Source organism: Oreochromis aureus, linkage group 5 (assembly GCF_013358895.1).
Source record: "Oreochromis aureus strain Israel breed Guangdong linkage group 5, ZZ_aureus, whole genome shotgun sequence".
NCBI classification, from domain to species: Eukaryota; Metazoa; Chordata; class Actinopteri; order Cichliformes; family Cichlidae; genus Oreochromis; species Oreochromis aureus.
This window is the reverse complement of record NC_052946.1, coordinates 26,196,532-26,221,524: the sequence shown is the minus strand read 5'-3', so window position 1 is coordinate 26,221,524 and position 24,993 is coordinate 26,196,532. Positions and strand designations below refer to the sequence as shown.

At 39.3% G+C, this 24,993-nt stretch overlaps 3 protein-coding genes across 9 annotated transcripts in view; 1 reads left to right on the top strand and 2 right to left on the bottom strand.

The window, feature by feature from the left end:
• Positions 1–3,986, bottom strand: part of appl1 (adaptor protein, phosphotyrosine interaction, PH domain and leucine zipper containing 1) — a 17,344-nt gene extending 13,358 nt beyond the window's left edge. For both annotated transcript variants that reach the window (XM_031751763.2, XM_031751764.2), the window contains exons 1-6: positions 3,785–3,986; positions 2,294–2,392; positions 2,122–2,181; positions 675–746; positions 441–528; positions 130–171 (exon numbers count right to left, since the gene is read on the bottom strand). In XM_031751763.2, coding sequence (XP_031607623.1) covers positions 130–171; positions 441–528; positions 675–746; positions 2,122–2,181; positions 2,294–2,392; positions 3,785–3,838 — 415 coding nt within the window. In that variant the 5' untranslated portion in view covers positions 3,839–3,986. The remainder of the gene's footprint in view (positions 1–129; positions 172–440; positions 529–674; positions 747–2,121; positions 2,182–2,293; positions 2,393–3,784) is intronic.
• Positions 3,987–5,915: 1,929 nt separating this feature from the next.
• On the top strand, positions 5,916–12,864 carry LOC120440158. 5 transcript variants are annotated; one of them, XM_039611969.1, is made up of 8 exons: positions 5,916–6,281; positions 7,965–8,074; positions 9,295–9,504; positions 9,622–10,668; positions 10,794–10,962; positions 11,049–11,911; positions 12,030–12,089; positions 12,189–12,252. In XM_039611969.1, exons 4-6 carry the CDS (start codon positions 10,131–10,133, stop codon positions 11,179–11,181), a joined length of 840 nt encoding a protein of 279 aa, XP_039467903.1. In that variant the 5' UTR covers positions 5,916–6,281; positions 7,965–8,074; positions 9,295–9,504; positions 9,622–10,130; the 3' UTR covers positions 11,182–11,911; positions 12,030–12,089; positions 12,189–12,252. The 5 variants fall into 5 exon arrangements, 3 of the variants coding, with proteins under 3 accessions (XP_039467903.1, XP_039467902.1, XP_039467904.1); XM_039611968.1 differs by having other exon boundaries at positions 5,916–6,286; XM_039611970.1 differs by lacking the exon at positions 5,916–6,281 and adding an exon at positions 7,402–7,644.
• A 2,441-nt stretch (positions 12,865–15,305) lies between these two features.
• LOC116315265 (kelch-like protein 10) lies at positions 15,306–21,218 on the bottom strand. Of its 2 annotated transcripts, XM_031733517.2 has the most exons (5): positions 21,003–21,218; positions 18,167–18,656; positions 17,060–17,671; positions 16,235–16,384; positions 15,306–15,665 (listed from the first exon to the last, which is right to left on the bottom strand). In XM_031733517.2, the coding sequence occupies exons 1-5, from the start codon at positions 21,146–21,148 to the stop codon at positions 15,312–15,314; spliced, it is 1,752 nt and encodes a 583-aa protein (XP_031589377.1). In that variant the 5' UTR covers positions 21,149–21,218; the 3' UTR covers positions 15,306–15,311. The 2 variants fall into 2 exon arrangements, with proteins under 2 accessions (XP_031589377.1, XP_039468657.1); XM_039612723.1 differs by lacking the exon at positions 16,235–16,384.
• Positions 21,219–24,993: the final 3,775 nt, after the last annotated feature.

Sequence of the window (24,993 nt, the reverse complement as noted above, 5' to 3'; positions counted from 1 at the left end):
TATTAACATCAGCACAAACCCTGTCTGCCAGAGGCTTCATGGGAAGGGCTTTCATGACTGGAGGTGCAATGCAAGCGTAATGTGTAGGCGATAAAGTGCACTGACTGTAGTTTATGAGGTACAGCTTACCACCACTGGCTATTTGGAAGACTTCTTTAAGTGTAAGGATCTCTGGGGAGACAAAAAAACACTCACATTAGAGAGTAAAGTGCATCTGTTTATGTAGCAAGGGCTGCTGCTTCAAATTTATTCTACTACCATAAATATTAAATATGTATATTAAAAGCAAACAACTAACATAGCAATGCACAAAATAATTTAAATTATGTGTCACTGTTGATGGCAAAATAAAATTTGTAAACTGAAAATTGACATTATGCATTATTAACGTCTCTAAAGCAGTTTCAAAACTGGGTGAAAGATCTTAAAGTGTTTTCTACCCTTCAGGTCTCGCTCTTTAAACTGAGTAATGGGGAACATCATGGCATCAGCAAGCTGGGTGGACAAGACAGCATGACAGGAGCTGAGCTAGAAAGAGGAAGACAAGGGGGAAGTTAAAATCCTAACCATGAATCAGATCAACAAACACAAATATAACACTAGTTTTTCTTATTCTTTTTATTTTGCACCAAATTTGCCTGTTTGGGACATCAAAACATGCAAACCTAACTCACTTCATCGATGACTTTTGCAAACTGTTGCAGGGTAGAACTCATCACCTCATCATCACCCCCGAGAGGAAAACGCTGCAAACAACAGCAACAATAAGGAAACATTACACAGCTGAGATTAACACACAGATTTCTGGATGTTATTAAAATCGCTGATATTTTCTATTATGGTAAAGAAAAAATCTGAATAATGCTGATCCAAAGCTGTTTCTAGAAGACAGGAATGGCCAGACTAAATTTGACAGAGGTGTGGTAAAGGCAGATGTGTGTGAAGTAACAGATAAGAGCAGAAGGCTCGTTGTTACAGGATTACAGTTAGGGTGATAAGTTTAATGGATGGTGTTACAAGGCTGACATTTAGTATTTTATTGCCCTTTTTTAAGGGTCTATTGGTATAACAAAGATAGGCTGTTATAACAGTGAGGCTATTATTATACTGTGTGGCCTGTGGCTTGTGTGATAAGACTGGGAAGCTACACCAAGCAGTGCCAAAACCTGCAGTTCTCCCAACTGACCACATAAAGCTGGCTCCAAAAATGTTTTTCAGAACAGTGACTTCGAAAAAGGCGGAGCATTCTTAGGGAAATTGGGGTAGCTTAAAAGAAATTTTAAAAGTGAAACTACGGCAGAATTAACAAAACTTTTAGAAAACTCAACTCAAGAGACGAGATTCTGAGACCGCCCAAGTGGAAGCCTTCCGCCACTTGCCTACAACCTAGAAATTCTGTCCATAAAAATTATGAACAGAATCAGTGACAAAGGGCAGCCCTGGCAGAGTCCAACGCCCACCAGGAAGGAGTCTGACTTATTGCTGGCTATGCGGACCAAGCTCTTGCAACGGTTGTATAAGGATCGAATGGCCCGCAGCAGTGGGCCAGACAGCTTCTGGAGTATTTTGAATTGCATGAATCCTCCTTAGTTTCCAAAAATCAGTCAAATATTGAGGCACCACTGGGAGCTAAAAACAGTCCAAATTCTTTCAACTCCCAAACGATTCTCCAGAGAAGTGACTCTAATTATTGTCTAATGCTGATTTTTATCCTTATTACCATTTATCTTCTATGCTTTGTATGGTGAGTTTGGGTTTTAAAAAGGCGCTCACAAATAAAATGTATTATTATAAAACAGGATTGATGAAGTTTAGCCAAGTTAGAAGTTAATAGTGAGGTATCTCAGCCAAGTCAAACTTCCCCCAAGGGAATATGTGAAACAATCCATGCACAACACAAAGTTAGTCATTTATATTTTGCCGGCTGGCTATGAAAAAGTCCTGATCCTAAGCTTAATGTCCACACTGAGATCTCAGTTGGTTCAAGGGTGATTCATTTGTGAAGCTTTCAGATATTTAGTGTCCAGCACTTCTTTGTAATAATAATAAAAATAATAAAATAATCTAGTGTTTGAGTGTGTAGACTTGTGCTGCGGTTGGGGCAAATATGGTGTTTCCTACCTGTTTGTCGTATTCTTTCAGCAGTCTGGAGGTCAGGTGTGTTGCAGCACTCAGCTCATTCTGGAAGACAAATCAGCAGCACTAAGAGCTGGACACACACTATCCAACAGCAGCACATTATTGATTTTGTGTTTATGTGAGTGAGTGAGTGTATGTGTGTGTACATGTGTACCTGTGCATCATAAATCCTCTGCATGGCCTGATACAGTTGTGTGCAGTAGTTGGAGATGGCTGCAGTGTCCTCCTCAAAAACTCCCAGCAGAGACCGTGTCTGCAAACAAAAACCATCAAAAACAAACAAACAAACATCATGCAGCTGATTTAACTACATGATCTGTTTTTGAAACCACACTCAGCTTACTTGCTCCCGATTATTTCCTATGCAAGTGCCAAAAACTTCACCCGGATCCATTTCTGCAAATCAAACACCTGCACCCACTACTGCTGCTCTCAAGGTGTGTCTTAACATCCTGCTGGTCCCTGTCATTTTCAAGGCATTAGTCACTGTGAGAAATAAATCACACTCTCAGGCTGTTTTCCTGAAAGCTGAATGGTTGCAACATGTTGTGTGATTATCCTGAATGTATTTCACCCTGCTGTAAATCAGATTTTACTGCTGCGGTAACCTGGTTTCTCTCCAGCTCCCACTGTTAAATTACAAATATAACAGAGCAGACGCCTAATGTACACCGAGAGAGTTAATAAGAGACTGGAGTGGATGAAGCATAAATCATTAGTTATATAGACTAAAAGATTTTGCAAAGACTGCAGAGTCATACCAGCAAATCTGAAAAGTTCCCACCCAAACCTGATAGAGTCAGCTGATTTTTTTCTACTCTATAACTTTAACATATCATGCAAAACTTTATCTTTGTATTATGAATATGTCTGAGTTTCAGTCCATCAGAGTACAGGCAGTCGTCAAAATTAGTTTCCCTTATTTTAATGCTCTTAGAATTTCTTAGAAACATGAGATAGCCACATTACATTTTCAGGGTTGAAAGAACAGTTATGCAAATTCTTTTGGCTCTTGCAAATGATTTCTGTGCTTGACGGCAACAAGAATTTCCCTGTGCTTTGAGAGCCGATACCCAGATTATCCTGACTATTAACGTAAGTAAATCCTGGGTATGTGCAGCTTCAAACCAGGTAAGTTTATACACTTTGACCACACCTCAATCCGTGATGTCACAGCAGGTGTTATTCCTAAGATTTTCAGGAAACAACATCATTGCTCGAGTTGTTTTTCTGTCCATCTGCAGCAGTGCAATTGAAGCTTTGGGCACGGTGTGACACCAACAGAAACACAACACTGGTGTTTGACCAGATAACCATCACTGGGCAAGAGGGAGGAATGATTAGCGAAGTGGCTACGGAAGTTGCAGGTTAACCGTTGATTTATGTGCTAACCAGCACCAAATCTGACATTTCAGGATCTGACAGCTTGGCGAAAGCTTCCACCACCTGATCCATAAAGCAGTCAGTTTATGATCCCACTGCATAGCTGAAGTATCCAGCTTGAGAAGCTGTGATTAGCTGTGCCGTTAGCGATTAGCATCATTCCGATGGATGTTGGCAAACAGTCTACAAAGACAGTTAGCCTAGCTATAGACGTGGCTAGCATTAGCTTTTAGCTAAAGCCCTCGGGGAGTAGAGCTGTTACCTGCGGGCTGTCCTCCAGCGTCTCCTCTATCGGTAGCTTCTCTATCCCGGGCATAGCTGTTGCAGGCGTGTCGATGATCTCTGAGAAACGCAAGACAAACACACAACAAATCGGTCCGACAACTCCCACTCAGGATTTCTGGGCTACACGGATTCACAACACCCCAAAACAGCTCCTCCCGGTTCCACATGCCACGCCCTCTACGGGGTTTTGGATTGGATAGAAGAAAATGAAGCCAATGTGATTGGCTTATTTTTTTAAAGGAATATTCACCATTTTGGCTCTAACCATCAGTTCAGTGATAGAGGGATAGCGCGTACACGTCAGAGCCGTAATGGCGACTACTTCGGCGAGTTTCCTGTTGAGATATTTTTTTAATCTTATTCAGAAATTTACTGACGCCACATTGTGTACAATATTTTAAAACGCGTTTTTTACGGATAGTATTTTTGTAACAGATATTTAAATTTTGAAATGTTCAACTTTCCAAAATTATTACCACAAACCATATAAAATGACCATGTTTACAAATATAATTGTTTGTTGAGAAATGATGATGATGATGATGAGCTGAATAATAACTCTTCTTCTTTTAGCGGCTCCTTTTAGGGGTTGCCACTGTGAATCATCTGCCTCCATCTCATCCTATCCTGGGCATCTTCAACCTTCTGCAGGTCCTCCATAACTGCATCCATGAATCTTCTCTGTGCTCCTCCTTTCCTCCAGCCTGGCAGCTCTGTATTCAACATCCTTTGTCCAATATATCAACTGTCCCTCCGCTGCACATATCAAAACTTTCTCAGCCTTGCATCTCTAACTTTGTTTCCAAAACACTCTGAGTTGTCCCTCTCATACAATATTCATTCCTAACCATGTCCATCCTGTTCACTCCCAATGAAAATCTTAACACCTGCAGGTCCTCCTCCTGTTTCTTTTGTCAGTGCCACCATCTCCAAACCGTACTTCATGGCAGGTCTGATTACATTCAAACCATTCACTCTTGCTGCTATCCTTCTGCCACAAATCACCCCAGACACTTGTCTCCACCTACTTCATGCCTGTCTTCTTCACATCTCTTGTCTACGCAGTCTCCGTACTTTGGACAGTTGACCCCAGATATTTAGACTTCTCCAACTTACCTCTGGTCCTTGTAGCCTCACTGTTACACCTTTCTCCCTCTCATTCATACTCGTACTTGTTTCTGCCTATACTTTAATTTTCACACCTCCACTGCTCCAGGCTTTCTCCCAACTTCTCCATACTCTCACAATGACATCTGCAAACCTTATAGTCCAGGGAGACTCCTGCCTACATCTTCTGTTGACCACTGTGATCACCATTGCAAATATCAGTGGCCTCAGAGCTAGACATCACTCTACACTGTAACAAAAGTCAGTAAAATATACAGCAAAACACCGTCAAATTCCAACGGTAATGGAGCGTAAAACCAAAAACTTCCTTTTACTGTATTAAATAGATTGAATAACCGTTAATTGTGAGACTGGATAAAACTTTGTTTTTTACTGTAATAAAATGTTGAAATTATAAATATTGTCTGTGAAAACAAATAAATATGCATACATTTTACAATTAAATATTGTAATGTTGAAAATGTCTGAAAAACTTAGATTTTACGGTATTATTTGAGTAAAACTACATGTTTTGGGGTTGTGCACATTGCAATTCACAGTATAAAGCTGTGGATTTTTAAGCAAACAAAACCATTCATTTTTACAGAAGCAAGATATTAAAAAATAGGGTCCACTGTAATAATACAACCAGTAAATACCTTAAAAAAAAAAAAAAAAAAGCAAATATCAGCAGTGAAAGACAATAAAATTGATAGTATTTTTTTTTTTTTTTTTTTTAATTCAGATACTGATATACTGATTAAAAGTTAGGCCTGCAGTATATCATTGTTAACCTTCTGATAAAAAAAATCAACAGCAAAAGAAGATGTTAAAAATAAAGTTCATGGTTGTGAATAAAATTGATTTCAATAATCTTTTTTAATTATTATTTTAAAACAACTTTATGTTGTTGTGTTTCACGCCATATTATCAGACCACCTTAAGTGGGTCCGCCTTAAATTTCGAATTTGTTTGATCGCTGTTGATTGGTAGCTAAACTGCTGGTAAACTGTGTACAGACTTTTTACGTTCGAATTGCAGAGAAAAAAAATTCTGGTAGCAACATTGTGCAGTATAAGCGAACCATTTCACCAAAAAAAGGGGACGCAAGGCAAGACGTGGCTGCAGCGGTCTGCAGACATGACTTCTGATCAAATTCGAAACTCCTAAAGAAACAAAGAGCGACATTACATTGCGGGATGACGTCACCTGAAAATGACCAATAGCGCGGCGCGCTGCTGAAAACCGCTCTTTTTTTCATGCAAGAGACTCAAGTTGGCTTCGCTAACGGACACAGTTTTGAACTTTTATATTAGCACCATTTATTGCGGCTTGGACCACAGCATCCTGGCAGCTTACAATTAGAGGTGAGGTGAGTACATGCAACTTCAAGTTATCTCTGTTATAAAAATCCACCAACCCAGCGTTTATAGATAATTTTAGCAGTTCGTTTTTTTTATGAGTGAGGTTGTGAATTTAGTTAGCATTTGTGAGTTGAGTTAGCATTACTGTCGCGAGGGAAACATTGCTCTGGATTAGTTTCTGTGTTTGGCGTGCTTAATTCGCTAGGGAGGAATTACCAAAGTACATGAAGTTATGTTAACCTGTAATTTCTGTGGTAAGGTAGTTCAGTCATCAAGGGGCTACATGCTTCATTGTAAACTGCATCGGAATGAGCCACGTTGTTTCTTTCGGTGTATTGAAGCAGGCTGCAAGCAGACATACACCAGGTATGGCTCGTTTAAGGCTCATTTTTACCGAAGACACTCTGCCCCCACCCATGTCACTGGTGTGGCGGTGGTTTCTTCGTTTGCATGTGCAATGGCGATGTGTCAACGTCAGTGTCAGAACTCCAAAGAGTTAATAGCTCATCTGAAGAGCCATATTGTGGAAGGACACGTGGTCACTTGTCCAGTAAGAGGATGCACAAATACCTTTAGAGTTAAATCATCTTTTACTGCTCACATGTCACGTAAACACAGAGAGTTTTCAGACAGCAGCATTGGTAATTTATATAGAGAGTCTGCATGTCAATCATCATCTGTTCCAACCACATCAGATGACTTTGTACCCTTGATTTCCGAGCCTGCTGCACAGTCTATTACAGATGAAGATAACATGGAAATACCCCCTGAATTCTGTGATCTTTTTCTGAGAAACGTTTTACTATTCTACTTAAAATTGCAGGGTCAGTTTCTACTGCCTGCTTCAACCATACAGAACATTGTGGAGGAAATGCAGAACATACATGAGTTGGGACAGACATACAGTTTGGGTAAACTTGCATCACTGTTAAAAGATGACACATCATTATCAGAGGAGGACATCAACAAAGTCTGCGAGTCTGTCAAAAGCTATGATCTTTTTTCTGCATGTCATACCGGGCCATTGAGGACAGTGCACTCCAGAGCTCAGACCTTTAAAAAAGCCTTCAACTATGTGGAACCAAAGAAAATATTTTTAGGGAGAGATGAAAACAGAAAAGATAGGTTTGCCTATTATGTGCCTTTAAGAGAGACTTTGAGATGTCTGCTAGAGTCTGATCTGTGGCAGAAATCAGAAGAGCCCTCTACTGAGCCTCCTGCTGATGTTCTGTGTGACATAAGTGATAGTAAGCTGTTTAAATCAAATGATTTTTTTGGTCAAAACCCATCATGTCTCAAGCTAGTACTCTACCAGGATGCCTTTGAAGTTGTTAACCCTTTAGGCTCTGCAAGGACAAAACACAAGGTATTAGCTGTATATGCATCAGTGGCAAACTTGCCACTTCATGTACGCCAGACACAGATCACATGTCTCTTGTCTTACTGTGCAGGGAGAAAGATTTTAAAGAGTTTGGTCATGCTAATGTGTTCTCTGAATTACTGGCAGACTTGAAAGAATTGGAGGACAGTGGGATTGTTGCATCAGATGAAACTAGAGTCAAAGGAACTTTGTTTTGCATTGCTGGTGATAATCTGGGCTCTCACTGTATTGGTGGCTTCACTGAAAACTTTAGTTCTTCAAAGTACTTCTGCAGGTACTGCCTGATAACGAAATCTGAATTTCAGGGTGCTGACCCAAATCTGTGTGGACCAGAACGTACCAAAGAGAACTACAACTCTGCTGTTGATCGCCTCCAGATTGACAACACACCAGACGTCGAAGGAGTGAAGTTCAGGTCAGTGTTCAATTCACTGAAATACTTCAACGTTTGTATGCCAGGCTTGCCACCATGTCTAGGTCATGATATCTTTGAGGGAGTTTTGGCTTATGATGTGGCACTGTATCTGAAATACTTCATAAAGACAAAAGCATGGTTCACTTACTCCACTCTGAACCGACGCATCAAACAGTTTAGTTACCATGCCTCTGATGCTTCTACAAAGCCATCTGAGGTCAGTCCTCAAGCAGCTAAACTCTCAGGACAGGCTATACAGAACTGGAACTTCCTCCAATTGCTGCCTCTCATAGTTGGTGACATAGTGACAGACCCCACAGATGATGTGTGGAACTTAACTCTGCAGCTGAAAGATATTGTAGACATGGTGTGTGCTCAGAAAATTTCAGTGGCTCAGGTAGCATATCTTGATATTCTTATTCAAGAATATTTAGAGTCAAGAAAAGCTCTGTTCCCAGAATGCAACCTGAGACCAAAACACCATTTTCACGCCATTACCCAGCACTGATTCTGAAATTTGGCCCACTGATAAGATTATGGACAATGCGCTTTGAAAGTAAGCACAGTTATTTCAAGAGGTGTGCCAGAAATCTGAAAAACTTCAAAAACCTCTGCCATACACTCTCTGAAAGACATCAGATGTTTCAAGCCTATCTTGCAGCAGGGTCATTGTGTCAGTCTGTCTTGAAAGTCAAAGATGGTTCTCCATTTTACTCAGTGCTGTACAGTAAAGCCATTCAAGAAGCAGTTCAAATGTTTGACTTAAATGAAACCAATACAAAGGTCACAGTAGAAATGATGTACAAGGGAACACAGTACAAGAAAGGACACTTCCTTGTCACAGGGGGCTCTGACTCTGTTGAGTTTGGTGAAGTAGTTCTCATTTTGATTAAGAATGACAGTGTTTATTTTCTGGTGTCGGTGCACGTGACAGAATACCATTCTCAGTATCATCTGCACTCAGTGAGAAAGGAAAAAGAAAAGATGCAGTGTGTGAACATCATTGACTTAATTGATTTCTATCCATTAACATCTTACATGAAGTATGGGTACCAAATGGTTCCATTGAAACACAGTGTGCTGTCACAATAATGGTGCTGTTAGTTTGGTACTTACGAAACACTGTATAAAAGTGTAGTATCAAGCAAGATCAGCTTCATATTTTAAGACCAAAGGTACCACTTGGTGTATATTGACCTTTATTTACATTCTTTTATCAGACATCTCGGAAATGGGGGACAGCATAAGAAGTTCCATTACTAAGGTGCTGCCGGACCTGTCTGTCTCAATCCTTGAAATTGTACTGGAGGCACTACAATCATTAGGAGTGGAGACATCTGAGGACTTGCAGTTCATCAGTGAGACTGATCTGAACTCTGTCCTGAGACCAGTTCAGGCAAGAAAACTGCTGGCTGCCTGGAAACAAACCAGTAAGTATTATGATTTCATTGCACAATAGCCATGAAGGGCTTTCTGTTTTTTCTATTATGCTTTGGCCAAGGTCCAAAAAGTACAATTAATCTATTGTTTGTGATATTGTTTTACAGCACCAAATATGGAAATTTCAAGCCAGGCCAGCATATCGTCTCCATCTTCTTGCTCCTCATTTTCTGCCTCCCCCTCACCCAGTCCAATATATTCTCTAGACTGGGTAGATAACTTTAGAATTCCAAGTGAAGATTTTCCAGAAGACTTGATCCAGTGTCTTCAGAGAGAGAAAAGACCAAAGCCTCGACTGCGGAGGGAGATGATCCGCATCATTGTGAAGGAGATGATGAAAGCCTGTGCCTCTCCAAGTAGAAGAGCCTCGACTGAAATTGCAAAAAAACTGGTTGCGATGTATCCCAAGTCACTGCAGGATGTCATAGAGGGGGATGTGGTAGGACAGGGGTACCACTCTTTGGTAAAACAGATTCAGGCACGAATTGAAAATGTGAAGAGGTCTACTTTACCAGTGTTACAGAAGCGCAAACAGGGAGGATCAGATGACACCGATGAAGTGACACCTGAAAAGTGAGCATCTGTTCAAGACACATATGGCTGCATAAAGTGGGACATGAAGTTTTTGCCAGTCAGTGAGACACTGGAAACCCAGCAGGAGAAGAAGGAACGTATGAAGATTCTCATTGAACAGACAAGCTTCAGTCATGAAGAAGTAAAAACTCTAATGAAATGCACCTACTACTCTCAGCGCAAAGCAATAAACAGCGGAGCAGACATGCAAACCCTCAAAGAAGAGTGGCCTTTTTTGTTTCAGGCGATTGGAATGACAGTCCATTTTGAAGAACTTACTGGGGTACCGCTGAAAGAGACTTTCCTCACCAGTCTGGAAAAGAAGGGAAAACGGCTTCTGGACTTTCTGAAAACCACTTGTGCAGACAAGAGCAAGCGTGTCTTGGAGGCTGTCATAAAGCTTCGAATGCAGAGGGGACAGCTGAAGGGCTGCTCAGAAGACGTGAAAGATATGATGCTCCTCCTCCTCTCCTATTTTGATGAAAAAGAGGAGACCCTCTTCCACTATGTTGATGAAACATGTCTGGCAAAAGAAGTCCAAGTGGAAAGCCTGCCTGTGACACCATGTATCATTGTTTGTGGTGAGTTGAAAATCAGTACAGTGTTATGCTATATTAAATGTCTGCACTTTCACTATTTTAAGACACATTTGAATGGTAAAGGGGGTTTTACAGTTAATTCTTTTACACTTGTATTTCATTCCAAGGATCCTCCTGCTTTGCATCGAGACTGTTCATGCTCAGCATTGACCACAAAGTTGTAAATGACCAAATAACTGACTTCATCTCTGCAATCTGTCTGATGCTTGGTAGCTACTACTGCCTGAACATCCACTATCCCCTGGAACTTGGCTCCACACTTGAATTTCTTCAGAGGTAATTCTTTTACTTTTCCCTTGCCTTTCCCTTTCTTTTTTTTTTCATTGTATAGTGTTTTATTATGGATTATTGTGTTTATCAAGGTGTTTCTTCAACATTAACCCAGAGAAGGGAACAAAAGTTGAAAAAACTAAGAAGAAGACACTGCATGTGAACCCAAGAGTACTCACCCTCATCGCCGATCTCTCTGATCACGAGTGGCGAGAGACCGTTTAAAGACATTTTGAACAGATCGGTACAGTCAGTTTAACTGTACCTTGACTGGGAACTACTGTGTTGTTTATGTTTTCAGTTATCCCAGCTGATATTGAGTACTGTGCTCTTACCTGATTTCTGTTATCACAGGCATGCTTTTCAGAGGTTTTGACCATATATCTTTAAACAATCCCTCTAACTGGGGATTGTTACTGAGAACTGTACTTTTGATGTTTCAGAGATGTTCTATATTCTATACAACAGAGTTTAAACTATTTGAATTTTGTATTGCCCTAATTAGCAAACAAGTTAAGTGTTGCACTGAACTGTTAACATTGAACTTTAAACAGCACTGTCTGTTACAAACATTACTTGACTTTAATTGTTATTATAGCATTTTGTAACTGTACGTTTCTGCAAAAGTGATGTCGCAAGCTTATGTGCTTGTTCAAATTCATGTTTTCCTGAAAATGGTTAATATACATTTGTTAGTTGACTATAAGTGTAGACCTTAAGCAGTTTTGGCTTTCTTTTTTCATAATGCCAGGAGAAGCTTTAGATGCTTGTTTTGCCTTTATTTGTTTAAAGCAATATATTTGACTAGCAGCAAGTGTGTGGAGGTCAAAATATGTTCAAGACAATAAAAATGTCAGTGAAGGACATCTGAAATTCTGTTGCAGTGGTTTTCTGATGCATGTGTTTTAAGGTTTAAGGGTGGTGGCACAGCTAAGACCCAAGAGTCTCTTTCAAGGTTAGTAAAGTAAACGGATTCAAGAAGATATTATACACATTTCTTTGTTGTCTGTCTCTAAATCTTATTTTGTCTTTATTATGTTTAAAAAGGTTTGTTTTGTTCCTGCCCTTTTCAGACACTGAATTTGAGCAGAAACCATAAGGATACTCAAAGGACCTGTGACTCTCAGGAAATGGTGAGATTTCAGGTCATAATCTTTTTTCCTTTTTTTTTTTCCATTAAATTCATTTTCCTTTTTCCCTTTACAATATTGCTGTTTTGTTTTTGTAAACAGCATCAAATGAGAGGGACAGATGAAACAGTTTCAAGACAATGGCAGGAAAAACATGCTGAAGATTGAAACAAACCTTGGCTGGAAATATTTGGTATGTGTTTTACCGTAAATCAAATTGTTGAAAAACATTCAGCTACACTGCAACACAGGGAAACTTGATTTGCACTTATTTTGTTACTTTAATTTCTTGTCTCATTATTTTTGTCAGTTATTATTGTTTATGGTGTATGCCCTTCTTGTTTTCTTTCTGAATGCAGAAGGTATCTAGCCAGTCCACAATGAAAGCTTCGGTGCACCCCATGAGACTTCTGGCAGAAATGATGGCGCCTGTATTCTTTGGTTTCCCTAAACATCACACCCTGCCTGTTTATACGAGGCTCTTCAATTAAGTCTGCACCCAAAGATTCAATAAGAGGTAAGCAGTGGTATTATTCAAGTTTTGCTAAAGAAAGATGGACAGGAGACACTAATCTTAATCAGCCGAGCTCAGGTTCATGTCCAGGTGAGCAGTTTCATACGCTATAAAATGTAGATTGAATGATAGGTCTCATCACCATGCATTCAGCCATTAACTTCAAGTTCTATGATAAATCAATAGGAAACTTAAATACGTTTTCCAACAAATTATGATTGTGATTAGGGCTGCGTTGTCTATGTATCACTTTTACATAAGTAGATTCAAAGGATAACTATTGCCAAAACGCAACCTGGGCTGTTTTTTTTTTTTTTTATGTATCGATTTTGATGCGCTCAAATTTATGCCCTGGCCCCTAGTATTCCCATTCACTGGCTATTGACCACAAAACAAAATCACGGTCAATCTCAAAAACGGCTTGTTTGTCGTAATTATGCTTTTAGATATATGTTTGTCTCTGTTTACAGTAAAAAAAAAAAACAGCCCAGGTTGCATTTTGACAATAGCTATCCTTTAAGAACTGTATATTTTACACTTAAGAAATCATTTATCATTAGATCTGTTTTTGGCAGCACGTTTTGTTCATTTCTGTGCATTTTGCTCAAGCACTGATCAAACTTTGTCCATTTTTTGCTGCAGAGGGATCCTGCCAGTCCAAAGTGAACTCCTGATGGACATTGAAGTACTCCTGCAGAGCTTGTATCTTCGACACCATGCGCATTAGAAACTCCACTGAGTCCTTTCCTTCACCAAGGCAGGACCCAGTGACTCATTACTGTTGATAGGTCAGGGCAGGTAATATTTTGTTTCATGTTTATTCATTCCTCCATGGATTACCAGCCATATATATGGACACATGCTGTATTCTCAAGATCTATGCTGTTTTGTAGGAATAGAGAAAATGATATGTTTATTCTGTTTTCAAATAGTATGTCAAATTTTCTCATTGTTTATCAGTAATATTCACTACCTTGGCTATATATGAGCATCTTTAGGTTTTTCTATATTTAGCGGTTGCAAATGTAAAATGTACGGTAAACCATTTATGTTCCTCATATTGTACTGTATTTTTAGCGGTAAAATACCGGCAGCTGTGGTTGCCAGGAATTTACCGTAAAATGTATCTGGTCAAAATAAAATGCTGTAATTTGTTATACAATTTCACTGTGTTTTTACTGTCAAAGGTTTTAATAAGGTTTAACATATTTCTGTTATTTTTACATTTATTTACAATAATAGGGTCTATCCTATTACTGTTAAATTAACAACAAATTACTGTAAATATTATTATATCATAACCTTTTTTTTACTGCAAATATCCGTAAAAAGCTATGGAAAGTTGCATTTTTTACATTAAATTGCTGTATAATTGACAAATATATTTGTTTTTTTCTATCATGATTTTGGTAAAATAATACGTTGTCTACCTTAAAATTTAGGGTTACAAAACCAGTATACCGTATTGTCTTTTACAGATTCCACATTTTTTTCACGGTATATTCCTGGCTACCACAGCTGCCGGTATTTTACCGTAAATTTGACAGTTTTTTTTTTTACAGTGTACCCCAGCAGTCTCACTAATCCTCTACACTTCCCGATCCACTAACTTTCATCCAACACATCCTCTCCTCCCTCTCGTTTTCTTCATTTATCAGGTCCTCAGAGTACTTCTGAGTACTTCTCAACACACTCTCTTCACTTGTTAGTACATTTCCATTCTATTCTTGATTAATCTTTTCCAGCTTGATTTCACTGCCTAGCCAATCAATACAAGTTATTTCTCCTTCCTCAGTGTCCAGCCAAAGATATCACTTACTATAAACCTTTAGAGTAGGGGTGTCACCACCAGGGGTCCGCTTGCGGCCCACGTCACTCCTATTTGCGGCCCATGTATTGAAGTGAAGAAATATAAAGCAATTTGGCCCTTGAAGTAACTTTTTTGTTAGGGAGGATTTGTTTTAGTGTTGAGTGCAATGTTAAAATAAGTTATTTAGAAAGCAAATAATTATTTAATATAAAGGCAATATGAGCAGAGAGTACAAACATGTTGAGGGATTGGTTGTGTTAGTTCAGTGAGAGAGTTAACAATTTTAACTAGCAGTCAAAAACTAATTTGTACACTTATTTCTGCATTTTTATTTTGTTATATACAAACAAAATTATAGCAAAGAGGAAAGAGAGTAACAATTTGTTCATTTGGTAGTTCAATGAATGGCTTCAGTTAAGTGTGAGAAAAAAAATATTTTGCTCATGTTTGCATTTTTGTCTTGTTATACAATATTTGAAATATAAAACAAACAAACAAAACACTACATTTTCTGAAATATTTGTGGGGATTTTCTTGTTTGTTTCTTTTGTACTAAAGTGGCGCTCCAATGAGATGACAGTGCCAGCATTGGCCCACAGCTCATGAGATCCCTGCTTTAGAGGTAGAGGTGCATTTGCTATGTTTCTTTGTGCTGTATAACCAGCCTCCCAGTAGTCCTGTCTACTTTCTTCAGCTCCCTCACTAGCCCACTTTCTCTTTATATATACTGTATGTATACTTATCCATGATATTAATATTAATATTAATATAAATCTGACCAAAATCATACTATAATACAATACACATAAAACATACAAATATATAGATAAAGTAATAATAATGCAAAAAACTTTTATTATTAATTAATTAAAATGCTACTATGATAACAGGCAAGCTGAAGTCAGAAGGTTCCACCTTCCTCATCCACATTAGGCAGCATTAGGGGATCACGAGGGAACAAATTCTCCGCCAAGCTGTAGAATCCATGTAGCACGCAGCAGCTCAGGCCACTGCGGGACTCCGCAATGTCCGAGGTACTGTACCACCAACCGGCCTCCCCATCGTAGCGCTCCACAGAATACATACCGTGATAGCCACCATATCCTCCGACCACAAAGAGCTGGTCATTCACAACTTCAATTCCAAAGTGGCTGCGGGGGTAATGCATAGATGGCAGGAGGCGCCATCTGTTGGTGATAGGGTTGTAGGCCTCAACAATACGCAGCGGGGTGTACCCATTAATGGTGCCACCAACCTGGGAGTGGGAGAGTGGGATGAGTTCATAGGAGAAAGAAGTACCACTGAATAAAAAAAACTATGAAATACAACTCTTTTGGACATGTTTTCCTCACTGCAATGCTGCGACTGGCCACTAGGAAAAATTTGTTAGTAAGTCTGAATGACTGCTCTGTATTCATGTTCTAACCTTCAGCACTTTAAGGGACCTAACCCCAGTGACCAGAGTCTAAATGAAGCTCCTGAGAAAGGAACATGAAGTAAAGGAAGAAGAAGACATGCAACAGACAACAAAGCACCAGGATAGTTGTTAGATCTGACAACTACCGTGGGGAGACTGTGGATGATTTATGTCATGCAATCTATGCCCTATAATGCTAAAGTCAAATTCATGGTGGTATGTTTCTTTCAGCTTGTGTAGGTGTTTGGCCCTGCACAGTGCATGATTTTATGTATGCAATCTACATTAACTAAGCAATGAACTGGGAGCTGCGCCAAGGCTCAGTTTAAGAGAAATAACAATTATTTTAAACTGTGAAGCTTGCAAAGTTACTCTAGAGTACAAGAAAATTACTGTGGTACACTTACTGCATATATCTGGTTTTTGTAAGCAATAACCCCCAGGCCTCTTCGCCTGCACATCATGGGAGCAATTGTGGTCCACAGGTTGGTGTCTGGATTGTAGCATTCAGCTGTAGGGAGGCTATAAGTTTGATAGAAACCCCCACAGATATAAACCTGTAGTAAGGATTAAGAGAAATTAAGAGCAAATTATTATTCATGAAGCGCTAGCCCCTCCCACGGTGTAGTGGCAACACAGTTGTAGTTAAGACATTTGCTTGGCAAGTGAAAGGTTGCTGGTTTCATTCCAGCAGACACAAATTCCCTTTGAAGTTGTGACAGGAAGGGTATCAAGTGTAAAACTGCAAAATCAAACCTGTGGAGCTATTTGTAGTAAAAGGAAGCAGCTGAAAGGGAAAGTAGCTAATTATCCATGAAGAGCTAATCAGAGTTTGGTAGGCAGGTTCAGGAATAAAGATATATTATCTAATAGCGGAAAAAGAAATGGCAACAATTACTGCATTTTTACAGGACATACAGAGAGAGGTTAAAAATTCAAAGAAAAAATGGAAAACAGTGTAAGGGTATCTGTTATCTCTTTAATGGTGGCTTTGTTTGGGTCCACCTTGGAGACAAGTGTCAGATCAATAGAATGGTGCTCTAAATGAAAGAAAAACCTCTATTCTGATAGGAGTGGTTGTTTCTAGGATGATATTACACCATTCACTGAGCCTGAAAAGTCATTAAATTGTTCCTATAGTCTGGCTTAAAGAAACATGTTGTCAGGCTGAACAATGAAGTGAAAACAACATAGTTTGGTCACTGCTTTCAGTCATGTCTCCTTGCAAGTACCTTTCCATGCAGAACTGTGGCACTGGCTGCAGCTCGCTGTGCATTCATTCTTGCCACGATGGTCCACTGGTCAGTCTCAGGCTTGTAGCACTCAACACTGCTCAGGGATATTTCTCCGTTGAAGCCTCCCATGGCATAAATGCATCCATTCAGCACAACAACGCTGACATAGCACCGGGCATTGTACATGGGTGTCACAAGTTGCCATGTAGAGCTGCTGAGATCAAGTCTTTGCACAGTTTTCAAGTTAGTTTCATGGTTGCAGCCACCAATTAAGTAGACAAAGCCATCCAGGGTAACGGCTCCATGGTGAGCACGATGAATGTCACAGCCCACAGTGGCCCAGCTGTTGGTTCGGTAATCATATGCCTCATAGCTGCATCGTGCAGTGGAGCGATTTTTGCCTCCAGTGACCAATAAGATGGAAGAAGGCAGACGTGGCCGGCTCAGCAAGCTACTGTAAATGAATTGTGGACGTCTGTTGAGACCACAAGCTTGAAACACCTCCGCCACTTCATTGATAATGGACATGCATTCAGCATTGTTCTTTATCATGGCATTGTTCATGACGCTGTTTTGGAAGTATTCAGAGGTCATCAACGTGAGCCGTACCTGGACAAATAAAGAATGAGGGTTTAAGGCAAAGGTGTCAGGCTAATTTTTAATTAAGTCACATGCAGCCTAATGTGATCTCATAATGGCCTCAATGAAAAAAAGTCACTCCTCTAAATTTTTTCTTGCTTTAAGTGTAAAAAAATACAAGTGCGTTGTGGAAACACTGATTTTCACACAAAATGATCCAACTCCTGACTAAACTGATTGTAATTCAAATTAAACCACTAGTGGGGAGCAATTTAACATATGTGTTGATATGTTTTCAGATATAATATTCTGCTGTTATAACATTTGACATTTCTTTTTAACCGTAACCCCATTTTATACATACAAAACACCTGTTTTGAAGTAAACACTTTTGAGTTGGACCCTCTGACGGGCCAATTATGGTGCCTGGACTACATGTTTGCCACCCCTGGGTGTTAGTATACATGTTACAATACATGTTTTATTAAGCTGACTACAGCTACAGTTGATTTGTGGTTAAGTTACCTTGGGCAGCAGCACAGAGATACTTCCTTGTCTTTGGTCAGGCATATGGTCAATCCACAAGAGGATGACTTCAAATGCTGTGTTTTCACATTTCACATTGAGGTGATCGTTCTCAAGTACAGCGGCTAGCTGCTGCTCAGAGAGATCAAGCAGCTCCTCTGGGGTACCGATGATTTCTTCAAAGTGATGCAGGATGTAGAAGAAGGCCCGTTTCCTCAGTTCAGGGCAGTAGTAGAAGTCCACCAACTTCCAGATGCCAATGCAGTTCACCGGAGACAGCTGGTCCTCCAGATAGGAGCAGCAGGCCCGAATTATCCCCGGGACCAAGAACTGGTCTGCAGCTGCTAAAATGGGCACCACATTATCCTCTGTCAGAGGAACAGATTTGGTGTAGGCGTAATTGATGATGACGTTCATCATCTCAGATGACACGCCAGGGATGGTGTACATCCGCTTCTCCGGAGTGGCCCAGGCTCCAGTGAAGAGAGTGCTGTGTGATTTAGAGGACATCAGGTTTTCAGAAAGTATATGTAGCACATAAACTACTGCTGGATCAAACAGGAAGTTGTTAATTTGGCATGAATAAGAGGTTATTTACAGTAAAATTTATCTAGAGCTCAAACCCAACAATCTTCAGTGCACATTCATTCACTAATAATATGACCATATCCAGAGAAGGGGACTGGGTGACAATGCCCCCCCTAAAATAATCCCATACCAATGCCATTGGACTAATGGACACAATTTTATAATATTAGTTTAGTACTAGATTATGCTTTAATATTAAAAACTAAAGCTTACATTTAAGTAAATAACATTTTCTCCAGCTGAAATATTAAAGTAATGTACACATTAATGAATTAGTAACTGCAATCTAATATAATGTCTTGATGCATGCATCATCCAAGTAAGGAAATCCCAAAAAAGTTGATTCTGTTCATCTGGACGTAACGTTTTCAGTGGGAGAAACATTTCATCACTCATCCAAGCGACTTCTTCAGTGTAATAATAAAATGTTTATGTTTGTGCAATATGAGAACCTTCACATTAGGTACTTTAAGTATATCTGAACACAAAAACTTTTTGTTTCTTTTCTTTACTCAGTGGAATTGTCACTTACTTAAATATGTGAGGATATCCTGTAGTCAGACTAACAGCAGATTTAGAAATGTGATGGACTTCAAGTGCCCACAGATATATTAATGGTCACTTATTGTTCTGACCAAACTCTATTTCTCCATTTCTTCAATGATACACAGATTTGCAACCCTACCAACAGGAGAAGGTGTGAAAGGTCGCGACAGGTCCTGACAGTTAAAAATGTACCAATCCTAGGAACTATTAAAGTATTGCACTCTGATGAAACTGCACACAATTAACCTCCAATGAGTGTGTTGCCACTTCCATGGTGGTTCTTCTTGTAGGTGTGGTTACACCAAAGTGTTGCACGAATATAAAAGGTGGCTGCACAAAAGACTTTTTTTTTAATAAAAACTTTTTACTCGTACACGTGACTGTGTTTTGTTTTGTTTTTTAATCTCAAAGGACCTCTAGATATTCGCAAGTGAAAAACAGAGTTTGTTTGGTTTTAGTTTGTTTTGGGGGGTTAAAAGCAAATAAACTGGAAAAAAAGTGCTCTTTGGCTTTGCATGAGTAAAATGTCAGGTGCCCCTTGATACATATTCAAAAATATATGATATATATATATCTGCTTTGAATAAATACTTTTTTCTTGATAAAATGGAAATTTAATTTGGTTAAAAATGTCTTAAAAGGACATTTAACACTTCTATGACCATGCAAATTTTTGTAGAAGTTTTGCTGCAGGACAGAAGTTGTCTCCATCATGGTTTTAAGGTAGACTTTTTGCAATGCTGATTTCAAGTTTCAGTATCCCATACTGTGTAATCTGTTGGACCAGGATTCTTTCCCATACCACATGTTGTAATACCACAACAAATACTCCCATTAATCGTAAGCCTTGAGGAACTTATGCTGTCACACATATCACAGTTGGTACAGTGAAGGCCAAACAACCAAGAAAACTGACCAAAACAAATTTCTAAATCAGGGCCTGGGGGCCACTTGCGGCCCACATCACCCCTACTTGTGGCCCGTATAATGACGTGAAGAAATATAATGCAGTTTGGCCCTTGAAGTTACTTTTTTTGTTAGGGAGGATTTGTTTGTTGTTGAGTGCAATGTTAAAATAAGTTCTTTAAAAAGCAAATAATTATTTAATATGAAGGCAATATGAGCAGAGAGTACATACATGTTCAGGGATTGGCTGTGTTAGTTCAGTGAGAGAGTTTTTGTAAAGAAAACAATTTTCACTAGCAGTTAAAAACTAATGTGAACGTTTATGTCTGCGTTTTTATTTTGGTAAACACGAACAAAATTATAGCAGAAGTCCTGCCACATGTCTGGCCAGAAAGAGAGTAACAATTTGTTTATTTGGTAGTTTAATGAAAGACTTTAGTTAGTTAAGAGTGAGAGAAAGACATTTCAGTTCATGTTTTCAGTTTTTTTTTGTTACACAATATTTGACATTTAAAAAAAACAACCAAAACACTACATTTTTGGAAATATTTGTGGGTGTCTTCTTGTTTGGTTTTTGCACTGCACTAAAGCGGCCATCCAGTGAGGTGACAGTGCCAACAGTGCTAACAGCTCTAAGTTTGAGACCCCTCTTCTAAATAGAAAGAAGGACTTGAAAATGATGACTTAAACTGCATTTTGTATTAGTTTTCACAATCAGAGACATTATGTACCTTCGAATTTGGTTACTTACAGAGTTTTTTGCTATACTTTAATCCTGCTGAGATAACCTACTCACCAAAAGTATGAGCTGCAGCTACTGAGGATGATCTTGTGGGCGTCAAACATAACATTGTCCACTACGAGCACCACATCACACAGTTTTCCATCCAGAAGGAGTTTGCTTGGGGCTGTGCATACCGAGTCGCTCATCTTTTTCTCCATTTCTCTTCAGTGAAAATTTAAGTCTGTGCAAGTTTTTTCCTGTTCTGTCTTCTTTGACATGTCTATTGGTAACCAGGTCAGCTTAGTAAAGTAAATCTATGAAGAGATTTTTTCAGTTGGAAGTGTGAGTCTGTTCACAGAGTTTTAGAATGTTACAATGTGACATCACAGAAAATCATCAAAATGTATTACATCAGTAACTAATTTACATAAATTTAAATAATAATAATTAAAAAAAAAACTAGAAGAATGATGAAGACTAACTGAAACAAAACTGTATACTTTTCAAACTAAACTATATTCCATTTAAAGTATACAGGAAAATAATTTTAAGGGAAGTAAGGGAAAGAAACTTAAGAAAAAACATTTTGGTTTAGTACATTTTTACTGAGACTGAGGTGTCTGTGTTGCTAGTTTAATTTATTTCCTGTCTGCAGTTTCCTACATTTGCCACTTTTTGCCTGTCACACAGCCAATCTTTAAAAGTTTTACCTATCCTGAACTTTGAAAATCTTTCCACTCACAAATACTGACCTTTTGTGATAATAAAACTAACAGAAACTAAATGTAAAAGAAAAATTATCTATTTTAAGTGTCAGCACCAGTGCTGTTACTTCGTTTGGCCACAAGATGAAGCTGTCTCATACAATACAAGATACATATTGAGAGTCCAAGTAAGAACATACACAGCAGGGTACCACTTTTCTCTTTTTTATTTATTTGTTTTTATTTCCTGGACTTCCTCGTCTTCTTTACCATCCATCCTCTTGCCTGTGGTGTCTCAATTTCTAAAGGAGAGGAGAGCTAGGACATAACAGGAGTGTACACATATACACAGGCATACTTTACAGAATTTTTAAGGTTTTCTTATTTTATTTATCCAGACTGTATGAAAGAACACACAGTTTTGAAGAAAGATGTGTACATATTAAAGTTGTCACACTGTAATAATAATTACACATCTCTGAACTAATAAAATGGACAGAAAGCAGTGTCAGTTAAATATGATTAGCACCACTCTTCATATTTAATTCACACTGCTCCAAACCAAAGATCTCTCCTTCCCCCTTTCTCATTTCTGTTTGTACATCCTTGAATCCTCTTTTTACCTCCATTCCTCACATCCACCAGAGATTGAGGCAGAGGAGGCAAGACACACACGGAGAGAGGAGCTGAGACAGCAGGCATTTAATGAGACATCTTTACTTTCATCCATCTTCTTACATTTATCTTTATCAGGGTCACTGGAGCCTATCCCAACTACCACACGATGAGAGACAAGGTCACCATTCGGACGCAGGGCTAACACAGAGCACTGTTCTGTTAGGGCTCAACTACAGCTGTATTTTATCATCTCAGCCAGACAACCATTCACATCTATGGGCAATTTAGAATTACCAGTTAACCATGTCTTTGTCAGCATGTCCAAAGACAATGTTAGAATGTCTTTGTACTGTAGGAGGAAGCTGGAGTACCTGGGGAGAACCCACTCAAACACAGGTTAGAGTTAAGCATATTCTCTCAATGTTAGGGGGGAAAGCTCACACAGAAAGGCCCCAGCCACACGGTGGAATTGAACTCACCTGCTTGCAATATCAGTTAAATATGATTTGGCACAGCTTCAGAATGCATTGTTCTGTTAGAGTTCAACTACTGTTGTATTTTATAATCTCTGGTGTAAAACGAACTCTAAACCATGACATTTCTTTTTTATACAAGGCAACTTTGAATGAAATTTACAACTAGCACAAAGTGACAAGATGATGCACCTTTTTCTGTCACACACATAAACCATTTTTGATTGCACGGTTTATCATTTGCAATGAGTGAAGCATATGAATACATAGGAATAATTGTTTGTAGAGTCCTCCACCCTCCTTCGGTTGTATTCTCCAGCTGCATGCCACACCTCTTTTGTACACCGAAGTCAAAAACACTTCCACCAAGGATATACCTGTGCATCCTCAGATATACCTTCTTCTGCAGCCACCTCACTCGTCTGTCTTCCACACGCATTTCAGAATTCCAGATATCCTTCAATATGTTGTAACAAGATTGATGTCAGGGTTGTAGGCAGAAACATGGAGGACACAGAACACAAAGATGGACAAATGAGGTAAATGAGAACTGCATATTTGGTGGGAGGGTCTAAGGCACAAGCAGAGGAGGTGGGGAAAAGAATTGAGGATGTAAAACCTGATGAAGGGAGAAGTGGGGAAAGAAAGTCTGCAGTGACATGGTTGGTATTGATTTCATTATGTGTGCATAATGGCAAGTGTGGTTCTGGAGACCCCTTATTAAAGCAGGAACAACCACACTGGCTCTGAGGTTTTTGAAAGGGGTTTATATGCCACAACTATGCAAGATTCAGTCACAGAGCTTAACAGGTGTGCAAATAAAGGCTCATTTTGAAGATGGGTGTGGTTCAACCAGCTGTTAAATGAAGCAAACAGCTGTTAAAGGAAGTATATGTAGTGTGCAGGTGGGATTTATATGAGAGTCTCCTCCTATAAATCATATCTTTATCCAGTATGTAAACAGATAATGTTCTTACCTGCAGAAGGCATTGTTTGAGTCTTTGTGTCTGCGTGTGTGAGTGTCAGGATGCCAAAATGACTTCATGCAGACACCAACTGAAGCAAGAACTACCACAAAGGTTGCTTTGGGTGCTTTGGCAGGTGTTTTTCTGTGGTCATACAGTCAAAAACTGTGCAGGTGAGATCAAACTGAACTTTGAGTATAGGTGTGGTCTGAAAACTTATCTGTGATATGGCTGGTGTCATCTCATCCCAATCCCATCTCATGGATAGGTTTTCGTTTTTTGATTTTGTTTACTTTGTGTTTTGATTGATAGCCACCCCAGACGCAAATGTGAATTTCTGAAAGAACCAATAAAAAGTAAGCAAATACCTCAACCTTCCACCCTATTCAAGTCATGCATTGCTCCAACGTGTAGTTACATTCCTCAGGGTGTGCATGCCAGGTTACATAGAAGGTTAAGACGCAGAGTTAAAATGGTGTAAGCTATGACCTAGATCTGACGCAGAAATACAATTCACATGGTAGACCACCATGTGAAGGTATGTCTCAATGGCTAAGATGTCCTTACTCCCCAAAGTACAAATCACACAAACACAGATTCATCCTTTTAACCAATTAATGGATTTTCCAGCCTTCTAAACCTAACTCTTATCTTATCCAGCCTCTCCTTTTTAAATCTGATTCCTAATATCAGATTTCACACTGCTGTGTGAAGGGGTGAGGGCATCTTGAGCACCAGCCAAGATGTCCTCAACCCACAAATTATAATTCACACAATGCAAATTTGTCTTTTTAATTATTAATGGATTTCCCAGCCTTTTACCCGATCTAAATCTGATTCTAATCTGCACCAAAAATCCCGTTCTGAATCCCTCAACAACCACCCAAAAATTGGCCCAAAAGTGAAAACTGGCCAAAGAGCTACACCCCCAAAAGTACAAAGCTCACAACCACAAAAGACTAGCTGTAACTTATGAATGCCTGTTTATTTCCCATTCTTTTAACTTAAATCTGAATCCTAAAACCAAGTGTGCAGTCTTGCACTGGCCTGTGAATGTCTGTCTCAAAATGAGCACTGGCTAAGATGTCCTCAATCCCCAAAGTACAAATCACACAAGATCAGTACTGCAACAATATTTCCCAGCCTTTTCGTCCTAATCCAAGGGTGGAACCTAAAAAACACAGGGGGAAAACCCCTTTGAATATCACTTCAAGAAGGTGAGTACTGGCCAAACTGTCCCTGTAGGTCCCCCACAAAGATATGCGTGCGCAGTACACGCATGCACGCGCGCTCACCTCCTCCG

What these genes read in the sequence shown, in the direction of transcription:
- LOC120440158 (XM_039611969.1), top strand. Translation starts at nt 10,131, where the DNA reads ATGAAGTTTTTGCCAGTCAGTGAGACACTGGAAACCCAGCAGGAGAAG. An exon ending in ACCATGTATCATTGTTTGTG is followed by an intron (nt 10,669 to 10,793) that starts GTGAGTTGAAAA and finishes TTTCATTCCAAG; the next exon opens with GATCCTCCTGCTTTGCATCG. An exon ending in ACACTTGAATTTCTTCAGAG is followed by an intron (nt 10,963 to 11,048) that starts GTAATTCTTTTA and finishes GTGTTTATCAAG; the next exon opens with GTGTTTCTTCAACATTAACC.
- LOC116315265 (XM_031733517.2), bottom strand. Translation starts at nt 21,148, where the DNA reads ATGGAGAAAAAGATGAGCGACTCGGTATGCACAGCCCCAAGCAAACTC. An exon ending in AGCTGCAGCTCATACTTTTG is followed by an intron (nt 18,657 to 21,002) that starts GTGAGTAGGTTA and finishes TAAATCACACAG; the next exon opens with CACTCTCTTCACTGGAGCCT. An exon ending in ACAAAAACCAGATATATGCA is followed by an intron (nt 15,666 to 16,234) that starts GTAAGTGTACCA and finishes TCCCACTCCCAG; the next exon opens with GTTGGTGGCACCATTAATGG.